At 37.4% G+C, this 20,213-nt stretch overlaps 2 protein-coding genes across 3 annotated transcripts; both read right to left on the minus strand.

The window, feature by feature from the left end:
* Window positions 1–198: 198 nt before the first annotated feature.
* Window positions 199–5,498, minus strand: LOC103715280 (endoglucanase 12-like). Its single transcript, XM_008802860.6, has 5 exons — window positions 4,713–5,498; window positions 3,400–3,707; window positions 1,705–2,302; window positions 1,061–1,233; window positions 199–796 (listed from the first exon to the last, which is right to left on the minus strand). Exons 1-5 carry the CDS (start codon window positions 5,086–5,088, stop codon window positions 395–397), a joined length of 1,857 nt encoding a protein of 618 aa, XP_008801082.4. The 5' UTR covers window positions 5,089–5,498; the 3' UTR covers window positions 199–394.
* A 3,286-nt stretch (window positions 5,499–8,784) lies between these two features.
* OEP37 (chloroplast outer envelope protein 37) lies at window positions 8,785–19,614 on the minus strand. Of its 2 annotated transcripts, XM_088720229.2 has the most exons (7): window positions 19,052–19,614; window positions 17,164–17,310; window positions 14,164–14,253; window positions 13,376–13,543; window positions 13,140–13,234; window positions 9,290–9,410; window positions 8,785–9,091 (listed from the first exon to the last, which is right to left on the minus strand). In XM_088720229.2, the coding sequence occupies exons 1-7, from the start codon at window positions 19,436–19,438 to the stop codon at window positions 8,960–8,962; spliced, it is 1,140 nt and encodes a 379-aa protein (XP_088576355.2). In that variant the 5' UTR covers window positions 19,439–19,614; the 3' UTR covers window positions 8,785–8,959. The 2 variants fall into 2 exon arrangements, with proteins under 2 accessions (XP_088576355.2, XP_008801070.3); XM_008802848.5 differs by lacking the exon at window positions 17,164–17,310 and having other exon boundaries at window positions 19,052–19,566.
* Window positions 19,615–20,213: the final 599 nt, after the last annotated feature.

Genomic DNA, 20,213 nt, shown 5'->3' on the forward strand with positions numbered 1-20,213 from the left:
CCTTCATCAGGTATTGGGTGAGGGCTTCTCCTTTTTCTGTGGTAGTCAATTGCAAATGGAATTTTTTCTACCAAGAATATGTGGCGTGATAACTGCAATAAGCCTTGGTTCGTATATCCTTTCTTTTTTTCAAATATCTTAGTTATTGTTGAAGAAGGATCATCTTTCTAACTCTCCCCAGCTAACCTTTTACTGTTCTTAGTGATCAAATCAAGTCATTTTTATTTCTAACGTGGCTCCAAGTTCAAACGTACAACTCTCAGCTATGGCGCAATCTTTTTTATCAATATCTTGTACACCAAATAACTCAAACATAAAAAAAATAAACACCAAATAACTCAAAAGTATGAAAGGCCAGGACATTCCTCCCCAACCAACTAAAAGCAGCGGGCTCTCATGGCTTCCATGGTGGTGGCGGCGGTGGCGTTGCCGGGAAGAGTGGCGGCACAGCCGAGAACATGGTGTTCTTGTCGACGCCAGCACCGCCACTGCTTGTCAGCGACACAAGGGCTGCGACAAGGCCTGCATTGCCGGCTAGCGTGGGCTCGGTGTAGCCGTAGTTCTTTCTCACGTCGACGAAGCCGTCGGAACGATCGGGGCCGCCGACCATGGCGCCGGTGATCACATTGGGGTTGGCGGATTTGGCATTTAACCACTTCCGCCCGCCGGTGCACGAGTACTTGACGCCGTTGTCGGGGATCGAGGCGCCGCGGTGATGGACGTGCTTCGGGTAGTTCTTGCCATAACCCACCACATAACTCATCTTCTTTGGATTGTCTCCTAAGATGTAATCCACCTGCGACACAAGGATGTGGCTAATTAGCTGTGAAGCTTGCTTACTAGGAGAAAACATGGGAAACGGAAGTTTCCCAGCATCAACTTTTCCTCAGGTTTTTAATCTATTCTTGAGAATAGATTGTTGCATAAAACAATCATATTTTTTCATGATTGAACAGTGCTCTTTCAAAGATGCTGGCATCTAGTTTTCGTAATGGGTGGAAATTAATAAATGAAGCCAAGATCGAGTGCTGCATCAGTGGAAAAGAGAAGAGGTGGGGACCTGGGAGGCAGCGAAGCTCCGAAGGGAGCTGGTGGAGAAGTAGTAGGGGCCGCAATACCATCCGGGGACATTAGCTGCGTCCATATAGTCGGCGTAGAGGGATGCCAGGAACGACGTCGCCGCTGCATATTGCAGCGGCTGAGGCCTTCCGTGGTTCAGTTCAATGAGTCCACCTGCGTACAGAAGGTGTCAGCTTATCAAACTAGTAAAATTCTTGGTTAGTAAAATTCAATACTTCTTGGTTATATCGCATTTTAAGAGTTGGATAAGCCATTTCTGTATCATAAAAATACCCATGCATGCAGTTTTCTTGGAAATCTGTAAGGCAGAAGAAGACTTCAATATGCTGATGAAAATTTTCAATGCTCCCACTTTTTTTTTTTTATCAGCATTGCTGCACTCTTCTTCTATCTGCAGGTTCTTCACAACTAAATAGTGTCATGGTCTCTCGTCTTTTTTTTTTTTTAACCCCATTGCTCATATTATAGTTATCTTGGCTTCCTTTTGTAGTTATGTTAATGACCAATTGAGGTTTTCTTGATCCTTTTTCTCATAAAAGACAACTTGGATTCGAGCGACTGAAAGATTTTTATTGCGATTATATATGTATATATATTGATTTCTGAAAGATGGCATCATGTTACCTCGTGTCCAATTGAAGACATGGAATTCCTTAAAACATGAACACATGTCGAGGCCTGTGGCATTATGGTACCCACGGAGAGTCTCCTCATAAGGATAGCCCGGGCTCAAGAACAGCCTGAACCTGGTTAGAAGCAGCATGGCAGCTGGGAGCTTGTTGTCCCAGCTGAGAACCCCGAGGTCTGGGATTTGCATGAAGGCCTTGGCATTCCTCGGCAGCCTCGGATCAGTCACAAAGCTCATGTAGCTGCTGTTGCCGGTGGCATAGTACATCCATGCAGCACTCCACATGTACTCATCCCAGTAGCCCGTTGAGTTGTAGAAGGGCTCGATGTACGGGTTCCCTCGGGAGTAGGGCGTTCTGTGGCCCATGCTCCTTGCAAACTTGTAAACTGTTGCTGCGCCACTGATGAGCTTCTTGGAGTAGGCGGGGTCGTCGCGGAAGACAATGGAGGCAGCAGCCAGTGCTGCAGCCATCTCACCTCCCAAGTCTGGGGCAGAGCTTGCAACCTGGGTCTTGCGGGGGTAGTCCATGTCTTCAGGTCTCATCCAGCAGTAGTGGTCGTCCGGTGTCGTCGAGGAATTCGTCGCCTCACCGACCTGACAAACAGAAGAACATATGAAGTTGAGAGCCTGAAAGAGGAGGGGAAGACCTCAGCTGGCTAGAATGGATTCAAATCTAAGAAAAGAATTGAAGAAGTCTGAAGTAACAGTGGAGGTCAGTGGTTGCTCTCTTCTTGGGAATGATTTGCAAATAAGGGTTCATAAAATTGATCCAACATAGCAGGGATATAGTATCTTAATGATTATTTGATGCCAAGAGCTTGATGATGATAGTAGATAAAAGTATTTTCAGGCTGAAGCTTTGTGATGATAGATCATGCATTGCAAGAATTTTAGCCACCAGAGATGATGCAAGGTAATTGTAGTGATCATATACAATGCCAATTACCAATACTTGCGCTGGAATGTGTGGGACTTGTGCATTTAATTCTCTTCATGAGCAAAAGTCTGTTGGATGAATGCTGAATTTCTCAGAATTTGGATTATTTCCACACTTAAAAGAGATGGCAGCAAGATCTGAAATTAGTTGTACAGAAAATCATTTGTACATAAGAAAAGGTCTCTTCCAAGTTCCGAATCTATTAGATGATCGAAGTCTCATTGAATTGTCGAGAGGATTGAATTGGAAATTTTAACAATTATCATGTAAGAATGGGATCGACATTAATACTGATAAGGATGAAGAATATCTTCTTTAGAATAATTGTATTCCTGAGAAATATTCTTAAAGAAATAAAACATTTTGAAGAATTTAAATGAAGCAACTTCTCCAGCGACATAGGACTGACTTTATGAGGTAAAGTATTTGGAGGAGAAAGCAGTGGATATCAGAAATATTATAGTTTTGAGATATATCCATATCTAAAACAATTATGAAGCAATGAGATTACAACATTGCAATTACTTGGTCGATCATGTTACCTTATAGAGCATACATTTTTTTTTTAATAGAAAATTTATAGATCACAATCTATAAAAATAATAATAGAGTTCTGATCCAGGAAGTTTGAATAAATTGTCTGCCATCTTGGTAGGTATGCTTTCAGATGCAGCTAGCAGTGGTTTCCAACAGATAAGAGACCTAAGAGCATGTAGCATCAAATTGTAAGAACAATGATAGTCTACATCTTTACCTGGCTATAGATTTTATCAATGGTGGTGGCAGAAGAATTGAAGGTTTTAAGCAAGTAATCGGTGCCCCATTTTATGAGTTCTCTGATGTGGTTGTACTCTCCAATTGCTTGGTACTTTTGACTGTATTCTATCACTGACCAACTCAGGAGTGTCATGGAGTAGGCCATTGGGAAATGAAATTTTATGTTGTCCCCTGCATCATAGTATCCTCCAACAAGCCCCCCCTTAATATCTGGTTGATCAAAGCCATCTTTGAGGCCAGAATCTCCACGCCATGGAATACCGTTGTTCTTCGGCAAGCGACCAGCTGATCAAGAGTCAATGAATAGAAAAAAAATCAATCAGTAACTTTAATCTTGATAGGAGATATTGAATTCTAAAAGTACTCTGAGAAAATCTTAAGTTTCTGGTGAGTCTAAATGGATTTCCTCTATAGTTTCATCAATCTTTTTATTTTTTATTTTTTATGTATTAACGGAGACAAGCAATCAAGACATATACTTCTATGTATGTTGAAAACCTTTAAAATTTTAACTGTTTGATCTGAAAAAACAGAGGAGATTAACCTTGCCGCAATCAGGTAATTCTCTTTTTTTTTTTCTCACCAACTTATTTTGAGAAAAATCAAAAGCCGAACATAAAGAGTGAATTATCAGTTATCAGAGAACAACTTTAATGGAGTAGACTAAACTTTGGCATATAATTGAACTCATCTTACACACAAATAACCAGGGCAGTACTCTTATGAGGAACATTTATTGCTTAAGTATTTGATTGGTTACTACCGAGCAGTGTCGAGTTCTGATCTACTGGTTTCTTCCAATTAGAAGTGTGATCTAATACAAGATCTAGCCTGAGAATCAGATCATCTAGCTGGCCAATTCATCAACCCCACATTTGACTCATGGAAGTCAGAATTAGTCTCAAGATTATATGACCACAAAAATGTATGTAAGCAGAAATAGTTTGCGATCCGACTTAATACTACATATGATCCCACTTTGAGCCAATGCGTCAAATGAAGCAAAAAACCTGAATCTGCCAAATTACTGACAGAATTGTGGAGACCATGAACCAGAATTGTGTAGGCCAGGAATTACATAACCATTTTCCCTCCAAATTAATCAATATAAAACACGCTATACGACCACAGCACTGCCACAAAAATCTGCCAAAGATTGCAATCCTAACTGATAAAATTGATGCAGACCAAGCAATCATTAGACCAATTCTTGGATGATCAATAAATAAACCACGAAGCAGAGATCCAAACAAGAAGAAGAAGAAGAAGATAAGAGCGTCAGCATCTTACATTTCTGTGCATTGAAGAACAGGAGGGCCTTTTGGAGGGCCATTGCGTACCGGTCCGGCGGCGGCGCCTTCTCCTTGTGCTTGGGTAATGACTTGACGATGATGATGGGAATTCCGACGACGACAAATGCAATCAGAGCCGACCAAATGACCCACCAGAGGACCTTGCGCTTGCAGACGACGCAGCCAAGGTCAACGTACTTGTCCTTCTTCTGGCTGCCGTCCTGCGGTTCGAGCAGCCAGCTCTGCTGCGTCTCGTCGAGCTGGTGCCGGGAGAGGGCTCCTCGGTCCAAATCCAAGCTGCGGCTGTGCTCGTCGTCGGTGGCAGGGTCGACATGGATCTCGAACGCGCCGCCCCACTGGTTCCCGGAGTGCATCTTGGTATGAGCTTCAACTCAGTGCATGGGATTCAGACCATGGACCCGAAAAAGCAGCAACGAATTCAATGGAACAGGAAGGCCTGGTTCATGTCCCGGAGGAGTCGGCGCCAATCTAAAATGGCTTACTTTGCATGGAAACGATGCGAGTTAGAAGCCTGATCAGTTGGCAATTACATCAAACCAGCTCCGAGAAGATGACTGCTTTTATGAGTTCATGGAGAGAGACAGAAAGAGGAAGAGGACTCTCAAGCTCCAAGGAAGAGCTAGAATCTCTCTTCCTTCTTACTACTATTATTCCACATTGGTGGCTTTTTGTCCTTTACTTAATGGTGTTTGGGAAAGGAACGAGGGGAAGAGAGTTGACTTGAGGACGCGCGCGCGAGAGAGAGAGAAAGAAGGGTGGCGATTGGTTTTTCCACGGTTTTTGAATGTAATAATTTTTTTAGATTTCCTGCAAGCCGTTGCTGTTTTTTTTTTTTTTTTTTGTGTTTTTCTTTTCTTTTCTTTTCTTTTCTTTCTTTCTTTTTGTTTGCTTGTGTGTGAAAAGGATGCAGCTGGATGGATGGTGGAAGGCTAGAAGCGACCTTCGCGGGGTAGGCAGGTGGGAGAAATTGACTAAGTTTAGTTTAAGATTTTGGCTTCCAGGTGTATGCGGTGAAGGTATAGTATATTAAAGTTAGCAAGAGTTATGATGTGGGGAAGTCTTTGTTTAATTCTTAAACTCATATGGAAGCTTCCATGCATGCTGAAATAATATTTAGATCTTAGTCTGCAAGAGTGAGAAATTTGTGCTCGGGACTTCGGGATTCTCACTATAATTTTTATTTATGGCCATGGCCTACTCGACTGAGCCCACGTTATAAGAGTGTTGGGTTCATGTTTCAATGGATTAGGCTGAACTCAGGTCATCAAAATTGACCTGATTTAAAGTTGGACCAAGTTTAGACTAGTGATTATGAGCCTAATAACTTAACCCAGACTGTCCCCATGCCTATGTTGCATGTATGTATGTGTGTGTGTGTGTGTGTGTGTGTGTGTGTGTTATTCAGGTTGAGCCCGAGACTACCTATGGCCCAGCCCAACCTGCTTGATATGCATCCCTAACTTTTAAGAGGTTGGAGCAGTACTAACATTCCAGAATGGAGAAGGATTGCTTTCTTCACGTTAAATAAGGATTTACCTTCTTTCACATGAATTCATCATTAGATCATCCACCGCGCAGATCTCAAATCACAGTGGATGATCCAAAGGTGGATTCATGCAAAGGAAGGCGAATCCTTCTTATGCACAAAAGATACAATCCCAACCCTTTTAGATTACACTCAGATGAAAATGAACTTTGGGTGGTTGTTTCAAAATCAAATGAAGCTCGTTTCAGTAATACTCTCACCTTCAGCTAAAAGTATCCTTCTGACAGCATTTGGAGATTGCCATATACTCATTTCAGCTTATTTTAGCAGGCAAAACCCTAATATTGATGCATGCATATGTACAAATCTTCTTTCTTCAATAGCCATAGCTAGATATCACCTACAACACATGCACATCATTAGCAACTTCCAGAGGGTCAACCACCCTAGTTCAATTCTCGCCCAAGCATGCCTAACTGCGAAAATTCTGATGGAATTTGGAGCTCTAGTGCTGATATGAAGCACCCTAATTATTACTAAGATTGCTTCTCCCAATTTTAACTTGGCTGATCAACCATCTACAAAGTTTACCTTAAAATCAGGCAGAGATGGGAGAAGTTTCATGTCTCGCTCACTTTTGGCAACAAGATGCCCATATGGAATCCAAGGATTTTTTAGGTTAATTACTTGCATTGTCCAGTGCAAGGCTCCAATAGTGGTATATATTATAAGCAATAAAAGGCCACTTTCAACCATCAGCCATATCTTTCGGTTGCCCAGTCTCGTCAAACACGTAGAGAGCTGATGGTTTTGCTCAGTCTCGTCAAACGCGTAGAGATCTGATGGTTTCCTCCCTTGATAGTAAAAGCTGGCACGAAGTTGGCACCAACAAAGATATAAATATAAGTATCCATTTTTGTGGTCAAGAGACCGCCATATAGTGATATTTCACCAGCTCATCCGAACTACCGAAGAATATTTTAGGCCTGATATTTAGGGTTAAAAATATATAAAATATTAATATATTTATATTTGTATCTATACTTTTTATATAAATAGAGATATAGGTACGAATATTAAATAGATATCCTGTCTATATCTTTTTATCTAAACACGAATATAAATTACATATTTTTTGAAATATTTATTAAATTTGAGCAAAATTTAATAATAAAAATTAGTATACGGCGCCTTCAAAACATCTCACGGTTGTTGCTGATTGCAATCACCAGCGACGGAGAGAAAAAAAAGAGACAAAATGAACTAACAAAATATTTGAACCTTTTAAGCATGCGCGGGTAATTTGAAGAATTTATTCGAATTAAGTATTCCGTATTTAGGTTACGATCTTAAGCAACCATCCAATATATAATTTCTTTTAGTTTAAGTTTGGTTAATCAATTAATTGGTTTTTGATTTAACTTAATTTAAACTTTTTTTATTTATCCTTGTTATACAAATATCCGAATCCAAATCTAGAAAAGTTAAGTGTATCCGCATCCATAAAATTTTTGAATTGACTATGTATTTGAATCCGATCAGACCAAAAAAATAGTATCCAAATCTAACCCAAATTAGATATAAAAATAGATATGATCGAATATAATCTAACCTGCTTTTTAGCCCTATATTTACAATGAGTTCATACTAGACCAGAAAAGGTCCAACAAACAAAGCCCACATTGACCACAGTAAAATGAATACCTTATGTCTGAGGTTTTTATTTGCTTTGTATAAGTGAACTAATATTATCTACTAGTTCAAAACGAACCCATATCTCATGAAACTCAATAACATTTAACTATTATTTTATTTTTCTCTTTAATAACATATTCTATCATCATGAATGAACCTTGGGAATATTCATTTACATTTACACGCAGCCCTTGGAGTAATCTTAAAATCCTGAGACACCTGAATGAGACTTGAACTCGGCAACCTCCAATAGCACAAGTAATTTAACTTATAGGCAAAATCCTTTGTTTCAGATCACCAAAAAGCTTCCTTCTTCTTTTTGATTCACAAGAACCAGATTTAGGACCATCCCCAACCCCACCAAAAACATATATTAGGAGTGAAACCTTCCTACAGAAGAGTACAACCCTGCTCAATTCCAACACTGATACATGTACAAAAGCTGACCTATTCACAGAGAAAAAATCTTGTATAAATATTTTTATTGGCTAGGTAGAATTAATAAAGATTTTTTTATTTCTTTGTTTAATTTGTACTTTCTTAATAATTCTCAGAAAAAGGAAAATAATGGCTACCATGCCCATGTAGGAGGGATCAACACAGAACCCACTCACCCCGATGATTTCATGTTCAGGTTCGTCCTTTAAGAAGATTGTCTCACCTTAATTCATCTGACATGCATCAGGTGCAAACCCATTAAAGCGTAAGATAACAGGCTAATCAATTATGATGACACAGCAAAATGAGGCCTGTTGACAGATGAAAATAGGATGTTGCTAACTGAAGTTTTTGAAGAGCATGCAGCCTGTGTGTGCCAGTCAATTTGGAGAGTTAATTAGACCACAGTTTCCTATATGAGGTTTCAGACTTGGGATCAAGAATCAACATTTATAATCAAAAAAAAAAAAAAAGTTTGGCCATGAAACAAGGCAATCATAGACATTTATCTAACAGTCATATGTAACCCCAACATTTGATACAACAAAGGCCCGACTTCCAATATGCATATCTCAACTTGTTAAAACAAAGGGAGGACATAAGAACTAGAAGTCCCACCTCTTCTTCACCCGGAACATGAGAATCGAGTTACCAATATCATCTTGAGGGACTTGGAGCATGAATTGAACTTTCATCTTCATAGGGGCGGTTTTTGTTTTGCCATCTTCCTCTCCAACCTTTAACACAGAATTGCAGTCAAACAGTTTATTTATCTCTCTTATGCAACTGAAATATATATATGCAAGCTAGTTCTATACTTTATGCCAAAGTTACATTAGGTCAAGCTATCTTTTGATCAAGAATATTAACTTTTTACTCCCATTTCTTTTACTAGTATATGCTAATTTAAAGGTAATAAGCTACAGCGAACTTACCCAAAGAGATGCCCATCCAAGTCGCACGCCAGAATCATAGCCAGCTTTAAATTTAAGGTCTTTACCAATAGTGTGCTTATAAACCGTACTCCACTCGCTGGAGTCAAAGTGGTACCAGTAGCTGGAAGGAAACAAAGTAGAGAAACACTTATATGAAAAAATAATTTATAAAGAATAGATTACCAAATATGAGTGACCATAAAAGGGTAAACTCAAAATCACTAACATCAAATAATAGCACTGATAAATAATATGAAAGATAAAGAGCATGGGTAACATTTTCAAATAAATAAAGCTCAACCATAGTGCTAAATAATCTCCATACACTATCAGTACAAATAACACAACAGTTCTCGTAGTTATGTTTTTTTTCTCTCTCTAGTAGGATAATTACAGTTTCATAATAAAAAATCTGACCAATATTTTAAACTATTTCCCGATATACTTCAATGTCATCATAATGAGAGATGCTGCACATATTACAATAAACTGTATGAAAACTTGAGCAGCAGTCTCCGACAACATCAATGGCGCATCAAACCAAATATGCAAAATTACAAGTGATTTACACCTCACAATTAGAATACCACAATATTATAAAGATGCTAGCGTATAACTCATGTATAATCTCTTTAATGTACAATTTATGTACAAGTTCTTGAAAAGAATGAAACAATATTTAACTAGCTACCTTATATAATGATCATGCTGTACTGTCTGTAACCCTCCACCCCTCCCGATTATTCATTTTTCAGAAGAGAAAAACTCCGGGTAGATCAGACTCCAAGAATTTACAATGCAAAAGACAGACTAATCATATACCCTACAGAAGTATCTCCACTAATGTAGATAGAGAACATAAGTAGCATAGCATAACTAGTATGAGTACACACTACATTTTAATTATATAGTTACCAAGATGTTGAGTTCATAGGATGATCTTGTGGATGCATAACCATTAATCTGGGATAATTGATCAGAGAAGTGCTAATGCATTTCCTGGGAGTAAACAATATATGTTTTCGCTAATACCAAGGCATGTTAAAAAAAAAAAAAAGATAAAATGGTATCAGAAGAAGACAAGCATTCCTGAACCATTCACCAGAAAGGCAAGGAATGATGGCAAACTGATAGCAGTTGCAGAGAATTGTGATTCCAACTTGAAAGGAAGCCATTAGCGATAGTTCATACTTCAGACTACCTAGTGAACCTCAGGAATGGTAGCCTTAGAATATAGATTTACAAGTTGCACAATAGTGTACTCTAATAAGGAATGTGGTGTTAGCAAAGCCAACCGATAGCATATGACAACCTAGTTGATCAAGTATAATCGAATGAATCAACTCAATGGCAACAAAGGAATATGATTAGAAAAAAAAGGATGGGTGCAATATTGCAATTTTGATGGGAAGCAAGCCAAGACACACTGCGACATGGTGAAAAATGTATGTCTCTCATGGAAGATGTCCTAAAACAAGGACAATAGTTATGTGAAAGCCAGAGGTCATTGCATATAAACCAGACAGATATTCCTGAAGCTATACGGACCACAATACAGATCCAAGTGATGTTGATGTTATAGGCCAATTATTTGGTGCATATAAGATGAGAAAACAGATATGATCAAGTCTCATGAAGAAAGAAGTGCCTATAATTAAAAACAAAGGAACTTCAACATAATGAAAATGCAAAGAACCAAATAAAGATGTTTTTTGTATGTCTTGATCATAATAATCAGGAAAAATAAATTGACTCGTATAGATCAGAAAAAATGCACAAATTGTTAGAATCATTGATGCTCTCACAAATCAGAAAGATTCCAAAAGACCAAATGAACATGAAAACAAAATGGAGCCATGGAAGTTTAACCATTATTCCTAATTTCCTAGAATGGATGGTGATGAGAACATCTGGAAAGACTTTCTGGCATTAATACAATGTTTCAGAGGAATCTAGTCAATTTTTTTCTCTGGAGAGATCAATTCAATGAACAAAGGCCGTGAACAAGAAAAATAATGTGCAAAAAAGACCCCGATATTTTTGTTTGTTCTGAGATGATTGTGTAAGATATTCTCTGTGCCATTGAGCACTCAATGAGATGGTAAAGGCTAGCAAAGGATTAGCCAATAACATGTGATCCTCAAATCTTCACAAAGGTTTGGGAATGTTAATCCAGCCTCTGATATTACAAATTTTATGAAGGTATTGTTGGACGCATGTTATATCTAACTAAAGCTTAGCATTATATACTTTTATACGTCCCAACAAACAAAAGAAAGACATTAGCTATTGTGTGTGTGTGTGTGTAACTATTACATATACAGAGTGATGGGATTCATAAGCAGCAATGCACTTAATATGTATGCATTGTATGCAATACAACTGGCTACTTTACCAATTTAATTTAACAAGTAAAATATGTTTAATGCTTCCATATTAAAGACAAGTACATTATCATCATATAGTATTATGTATATAACATAGTACATACACAAAGAACAATAGGATTCACAAGCAGCAATGCACTTAATGTGTGTGCATTGTACACAATACAACTGGCTACTTTACCAGCTTAGTTTAACAAGTAAAATATGTTCAAAGTTTCCATATTACAGATAAGTATATTATCATCATATAGTATTATGGATATAACAGAGTACATACACAAAGAACATAGGATTCATAAGTGGCAATGCACTTAATGTGTATGCACTGTATGCAATACAATTGGCTACTACACCAACTTAATCTAACAAATAAGATATGCATTTTTCCATATTAAAAAAAAGTATATTAGCATCATATAGTGTTAACGGTATGCTACCTTATCCATTTCTAGAGGTTGATGTCTGCTGACAAGTAGTTGTAAATTTGTTCAATTCTTCCACAGAGTGTTCTCAACTTATATGCGCTCTATAAATGGCCTCACAATGGATGGGAAAAGGCTTGAAAGATGATGGAATGATGATTATCATAAAAATATAGTCAATTTATGATTGCAAAGTACCTAAAAACCTATTGGGTTATTGTTACCTTAAATGTTCTTATTTATTCTCATTATAAGATCTTAACAAACAAAAATCGAGAAAAAAAAAATTAACAATGTTCATAGCATTCCTCTCCCAAATTATCACTTACAAATGCAGATTAATATGTCCATGCTATATTTAATTTCTTATGGTTCAATATATTAAAATGTTCTCATATTTTGTTATTGTTGCTACAAAAAGTTTGATATCTAGGCATCCCAAGGGTGCAAAATTGTGAAACTTTGTTTCGTTGCTATAGAATGCCGATGTCTTGCCTCTTTAACATCCTTTGCTTGCATATTCCTTCAGCAAATTCAGGACCCACAGGCCACAGTGCGTGAATGCATACACCTTTTGTACCCTAGAGTCTTTTCTTTGGGTGGGTGGGGACAATTGGGAAGAAGAGCCCATTAAATCCCTCATGTTTTATGATGGTACTATCTAATAAAACAATATGTGGTGGTACCATTCTCAAAAACAAAACAATATCTACAACAAATGCATACTTCAAAAGTAATGAAAATGACAAAAAGTGAAAATAAGCAAACCAAGATACGTACTACTCAAAAGTGATGATAGTTTGCAAAAAACTGATATGTATAACCTATCATGGATGCTACTGAGTATGTAACATTAAACATGCTATATATTCATTTTTAGCTTTTAAATTTGTTTTTTCCAAGAATTTGGAAACTATACTACTTTCAAGATACATAGATAGTGACATAAAACATAAAGATAATATCATTGTAAGAACAGAAATATGAATTCAAGTTATATGTTTTAAAAGGAAAATTAATGAACAAAGATATACGGCAAACCTTAATTTGTCCGAAGGACTGAAACGCCGTTTGAATGCAAAGGATAGGGCATTTGAAGGTAAGTAGACACTGGGAATAAATGACAATTCCTCATCCTACCATTAAAACAAATTTAAAAAATATACATTCAAGATAGTTTCTTGTAAGATGTGAAATGGAACATAAATTATTTCAAAAAAAATAATTTGCGAAATATATTGCATAAAAGTAAAGAACAAAGCGTTTACAATGATCACCTTATAACAGTATCTTAGGTTCAAATCATTGTCCTTATATAATGCGGTACAAACTCCATTCAACATATGACCTTTCAAAATCCCATTTACTGATAGTACGTTCTCAACTTCCTTAGTTTCCTTCTCGACTGAAACTTCACCAAGGGGGAAATGAATAGTTGCTTTTGGCTGCATAAATTTATTGTCATCATGTCAGTCACTATATGTGCAACAAGGAACTTCTTTTAACTTGTCTATTAAAGGAAACTGCTCAAGTATATATGCACGACTATAGACCTGGAAATCAAAGCAAAGATTGGATCCAGCAATCATCACCTATAGAACTAAATCAGGAGTGGCTGTGAGAGCAGATATAAGGGTGTAAGCTGATAAGAGAGTTCACAAAGGATTTAGGAAGTGTGAACAGTAAGAGTATATGTTTAAGATAATATAATGTAACAACAGAAAAAGATATATGCTTTTGGTGGTTGTCTAAATTGATGAATGATAGAGATTTATTGGGAAATAGGAGAGTGGTAAATGTCATGATTGCAGATCAACATGGTAAAAGATGAGGATAGCAAGTTTCTGGTGGTTGCAGCATCCCTGATAGAAAATCATTATCAAGGTTCTGAAACTTATAGCTCAAACAGCTTTGAAATAAATCGAGTGAATTTTAAAACTCTACTAAAGGAAATGCCATGAACTGATTAACTTTTTAATTAAGGAGAAAAGCACTTCTGCCTTTGTTTTGTGCTGGACAGGCTTACAAGATTTATCTCTTTATACAACCACCTTGCTACACTCACCAATCCCACTGACGGAACAGAAGAAGACAATTCCAGTTTATATGATGGATCGGCCAGGCTTGCTACCATTGCCACTTCTCCTTGTTGCTCCTGAGAAACAAGAGTACAGGTAAGAAAGCTGTAATTTGATTTTAAGGGAATTATAATACTACAATTCAATATTTTACAAAGCAGACATCAATGTTGCATGAACACAAAAAAGTTTGAGAAAAAAAAATGAGCAGCAATCAATGATAATTATAAATTTCCCAGTTGAAAGACTGAGCACAGATTACAAGATTACAAACGTCTTTGATCTTGCCACTTTCATGCCACAATGAAATAAGGATCATGTGCCAAGCATATTATAAACTTTATGCTGCTAATCATTTTCTGTAGCAAACGGCCACAAGAGTAAAAGCAAGCATCAGCAAAAAACTTTCAGTTATTCCCACTTTCAGGGACCTCTTAAATGGTGGTCTTTGCATGCATAAAAGAGATTACTAAAGTTCCAGATAATTATATCACTTCAGAAAATGTAATTAAGACTCCTTTTATAGCAAGCTGTTAATTTTTTTTTCATACTTTATGCAAGCAAGAAAAGAATCACATATCAAGCAGATAATCTTGTTTCAGACTGATCTTAAAACAGGGGCCTAAGTAGTCATTTTCGATTTAATTTTGGTTTAAGCCAAGTCAATCCCTTCCCAGTTGCACCATATAATCCCATAACATTCTCTGGGTTGTAATGGACCAAAAAATCAAAAAAAAGAAAGTGACTACTTAGAAGCAAAGTATTTAGCCACTGGTGTGAAATAAAATTGCATAATAGAAAAACATAGAACCCAGCAAAAGGTTGCAGGAAGCCGCCATTATTCGCAATTACTTGTAACAAGATGAATAAGTCATCAGTCCGTTATTTACCAATGATTAAACAAATCTTATGAATTTGTGCTAACATTGATGTGGTCTATTTTATGAATTAACAAAATAAGAAAACAGCATAGAATTACAATTATGGAGGAAATTTAAGGTGCAAGCATTACTCATAAGAGTGGTTTCTGTGGTTTCCGAAGCAAGTAGTTGGAAACATATTTTTCTATTATATGCATGAGTTGTATCAATAACGGATAAACTTATAAGGAACCAATAGAGATGGTGTGGCCATGCATGATGGGAACAAAGTCACCCTAGGTGAACCTATCTTGGTGGCTTTTGTATAATAAGGATGGAAACTTAATGGGAGGCCTGGAAGAGTCAGCTTAATTGACAAGAATGAAGCTCAAAATAAAGCTTCTACCTAGAAACAATGAAGGCCTTGATAGAAACAAGTGGTAAACCATATCACTACTCAGAGCAGGTTGAGTATGGCCTGTGATCCATGTCTGGTTAATTATTTACATTGCTCACAGTAGCAAAATATATCTGAAAAGTTCATAATTACATAAAATAAATGACAAGAAATTGCAAAAATGACATCATTGGACTTGTAATAGTTATTGAAAATCTGATAAATGGTGAAGCTGGAGCAGAGAATAGAAATCTTTAAGCAGAATGGGGAAAGCAATCAATCAAGGCAAAGCAATGCACTGATGTGACCTAAAGGAAGTTGCTAGCCAGAATCTGATCATTACATGACTGGGACAAAGAGGAGGTAAAGATAAACGGTTTTTTGGCAAAGATTTTATTATGCCAGTAGACCTAAAAGTCAAAAGGTTGGTCTTCCCTCTGGACAATATGTCAGTCAACATATCACTGTTTACAAACATTTTGGATGATATAAGGAAGTAAGTTTGGTTTACATTTTCAAAAAAATATTTAAAAAAAGAAAATCTAAAGCAACTAAATTAAGGAGCATGGGTTAAGGTGAATATTGCAAAAGAAATCAAAAATTCGCTTGGTACTTTAAAGCATGAAGTTTAACAAAGGCAACAAAAATTAAATTTAGGCATACAAATGGAAAACAAAAATAATCAGCATATATGTCAGAGGAAAATGCACCAAAGTGTGAAAGGGCAATTCCTGCATCAAACATAGACAATCATGAATGCATTATCATAGTTATAATATAGATAGATAGAACCTTTTGAGATGAATCATCAAATAAGTGTCACCAAGTGAAAAATCAATTGGAATAGTATGCCACATTTTGCCTATTTAAGTATATGTTTTGTGCCATTCTGGATTATCATCTTTAGCAGCCTATCTAAAAGCAATGAATATCTTAAATTGGAATAGCTATAGTATTGCTACAAAATTAGAATATTTACATAGCAAAATCAAGAAAAATATCTCCGAGCAACATAAATGTAGTTTATAAATGATTATCACAAAGACACCCTCAAATGTATAACTCCATGTAAATGAGACTTTGAGTTAATGAGATTTATCCATCTGAAAGTAGGACAACCAGTCATTTATTTACAGATTGCAGTTGCCACATGTATCTGTTTCATACCTCCACATTCTCAAGTGTGGATACAAGTTCTAGCTCAATGATGCTGATGATTCTTAAAGTAACTACAGTATCCGAATATCCATCTTGAAAGGGACTTTCATAGGCATGTTTGTAACTTGATGTCTTAATGCAAACAAATGGCAATCTCCTCCACTTATCCCATTTGCCAAAAAGAAAAGCATTTGGTATGCCAGCTTTCTAGTGCACTTAACAAAACAAAGTCTTGTATTAATGTTTTTTGGTCTTTGTAAGAGCAAAAAATTGTTCACTTATAAACATGAAATTAATGTTTCAAACTAAACTGGTAAATATGATACGTATAAAAAACTCGATAAGCATAAACAAAGAATGAAAATGTCAACCAAGCCATTGCAACAGAAAACTTATATTATTAAAGTATGCTATAAAATTAAGATACACAGTTGTGTATCTTGTATAAGTATAACCTAACAGTTATCAGATGACACTCTTTGATTTTAGGTGTCAAGATGTGACAAAATTCTATCTCCCTCTCTCTCCCTCTGTGTGAGGAATGGGGGTTGTAAATGATACAAAGCACGCACCTTTCTATGGTGATACTTCAATAAGAAGCAACTGCCCAAGTGAATGCAAGAAAGAACAGACTTGCTATTTTCGAAAGTGCAAGATATAGACAAACACTGTGTTGAACAGCCTATATGAAGATAGTCTGGCTCCCCAATCTGACCAGTCTGAAACATAAGCAGTCTTATAAAATAACTGCACAAGTTTTTCTTTAAACAACAACTCCAAGAAACCATTATTTCGGGAGGAAAGTTAGAAAGGAATAGATTATGAAGAACTTCTATCGTGACATAGATTATGAAGAACTTCTATCGTGACATAGATTGTGAATAACTTTTATAGTAAGAGGAAATAGAAGAATGAAATAGAATATGATGACCTTAAAATCTTTTCCACAGCTTAATCATTAAGATGAGTGAGATATGAAGGACCAAGAGAACTTTTGATGTTTACGTGCCATAATAAGCCAAGACAAATTATATAAGGGTTTGTGAGGGAAAACATCATGACACAACTGCTTTAAGAAGTTTTATATATCACAAAATTAAGTTATATAGAACAATGCATGGCTTCAGAGTCAAACTGCATGAAGAAAGACGGCACATAAAATGGCAATGCATATTTATAAAATTCTTTAAAACATGATTACATGATTCGAGACAAAGCTCCAAGAAGAAAGATATGAACTTACTTATCTGATTTTACCTACAGCTTATCCAACATTGTCTAATCAAGAGTTACCACCATAAAAGTAATGGGGAAGCCAACACTTAGATTTATCTTGACACGCCTCAAAACATGGACTAGATAATGAGAGGTCGATATGGCAGCGTTATGAGCACAAAAAACAATAACTTCTAAGCACTACCTACTCCCTCCTATTAAATGTGCCTCACAAGCGCATTCCTCCGCACTATATACCTTTACTTCCTCTGTTGCTAACACATAGCCTCAACAATTACCCATTAAGTCATTCAGCACAGACCAAATCACTTTAAGTTTTAGCTCAATAGAGTTATTTACTCTAAAGGTATCGGAACCGCAAAATGATCTCCCCCTGACAACTCCTGATGGCAATGACCCCCAAATGTTAAAGTGACATGTGAAGATTTCCTAAAATTTCAATAAAGAAAAATCAACACGTTTCTTAAATCCCCTCATATCATATCCACCGCCAACCTTTGTAGAACACAAACGAGAGAGAGAGTGTGTGGATCATAACCTACCCAGCTACCCCACCTCAGAGGATAGTGCAAGCAGACATGTCCGACAATGTAAGAACAGGCAGCCCACTTAGGCAACTACTTGGCAACCAGGTCACTGCATGAAGATTCTTCTTCAGCAGCTTAGCCTCAAGTAGGGCAGCACGGGCCTACCAAGGCCTTCGCAGTCGCCCAGCTGCCTTATAAAAACTGTTCCTAGAATGTACACAGGAGGAGCTCCCTGTCAAGACTTTGATATAGAAACTCATTTCCCACCCAAGTCATTTCTCTTCCACCTTGTTCATTTCCAGTAGTACCTCAATTTCATCAATTAATCAAACATCTCGACCACGACATTTATCCTTGCCCAAAATTTATTGCTTTCCTTAGTCCATGGTATTACTGATAGAAAGGAAATGAAAATGGGGGAACTTGGCCTGTAATTTGCATATGTCGATACATTCCACCGCTACATCTCTCACCTCCACGGCATCAAAACGTCATATTCCTTCTTACAGTTGCTCAATCTAAATTTCATGAGAGATTACCAAACCAGATTATAAATTATAATTCAGAAAAGTAATGCAGGAGAAAACTGAACTACAGATGGTTCGATTCAATTGCCAGGTGACCAAAACAACGGAGAAAAACGTCAAGAAGCGATTTTTATGAAACAGAAGGACGAGGAGAGGATCAAAAGACGGACTTTGACATCGTGGGTGGCCCGGACTTGTAGGAAGTTGGCGAGATCGAAGGAGCCCTTGAGGAGGGCATTGCGGGACTCTAGGTCGTAGAGGACGGCGAAGTGCTTGGTGAGGAAGCCGAGCTGGGGGAAGGCGACCTCGCCGCTGGGGTCGTTCTGGAAGGAGAGCTTGATCTTGGCGAGTCGATCGAAGAGGCGGCAGGAGACCTTGTGGAAGAACGCCGAGCTGTCGCTGTCGAACACCGACGTCACTCGGATCGCCGGCCGGGGGACAGAGAAGGAGCGCCAGCCGGAATAAGGGGGCGGCGGCGCCGTCGCCGGCAGCGGAAGGGAGGACGGCGGCGATTGGGGGGAATTAGGGTTAGGGATTGGAGGGATTGGATCGCCCATGGCGAGAGGAACGAAGAGAGAGGAGAGGGGAAGAATATGGTGGTTTTCTATGGTATTTTTATTTTGAATTTTGCTTGTTATTTAATGCTATAATTTTGAATACAAGGCTGGTAAGAGCGGAAATAGGTTTTGTATTCTTTTGAAACGAGGGGCGGCAGAGAGAGTGAGAGAGAGGAGGGGTTTGGCCGTTTGGGAGGGAGGGATTTTGGAAGTTTTTGGCAATATTTACATTTTGGTCCAAGTTGAGGCCTCACATTTATTATTTTGGTCCCTATTCTCTCTCTAAAGGACAAACAAGGGTTGAGATCAAATTGAATGATGATAAAATCCAAGAAAAAATTGAATGGTAGTAGAGAGTGCTAGGATAGGCAACTGTTGGGTCACCAATTTATGTACATCATATTCTTCACTTGCCAAACTTATAATCAATTCTAAGCTTACAACACAAGAAAGCTTATATAAGTTATCAAACTACAAGATTTTTGCTTTGAGATGAATTAAATATAGTAAAAAATGATCAGGTGATTAGGAGATTTGAATAAAATGCAAGTTTATCATCGAGAAATTATAATTATTGTCATAAAATTGCTTGCGTGCCCAAGAGAACAATGTACTTGCATTTCATACTTTGTTTCAAGCTTGTTAAGCTTCCCCTCCCTCCTTCTCTCTTCTCATGTATGTGTGTATTTCATACGTTCTTATGTAAGCGTGCTTTTATTCAAACTATAACCAATGAAGTAGTGTATTTCATGAGATAAGGTTGTTAAGTCATCAA

This window comes from Phoenix dactylifera, chromosome 4, assembly GCF_051530095.1.
Source record: "Phoenix dactylifera cultivar Ajwa chromosome 4, Ajwa_hap1_PhDact_Kaust_v1.1, whole genome shotgun sequence".
Classification (NCBI taxonomy): Eukaryota; Viridiplantae; Streptophyta; class Magnoliopsida; order Arecales; family Arecaceae; genus Phoenix; species Phoenix dactylifera.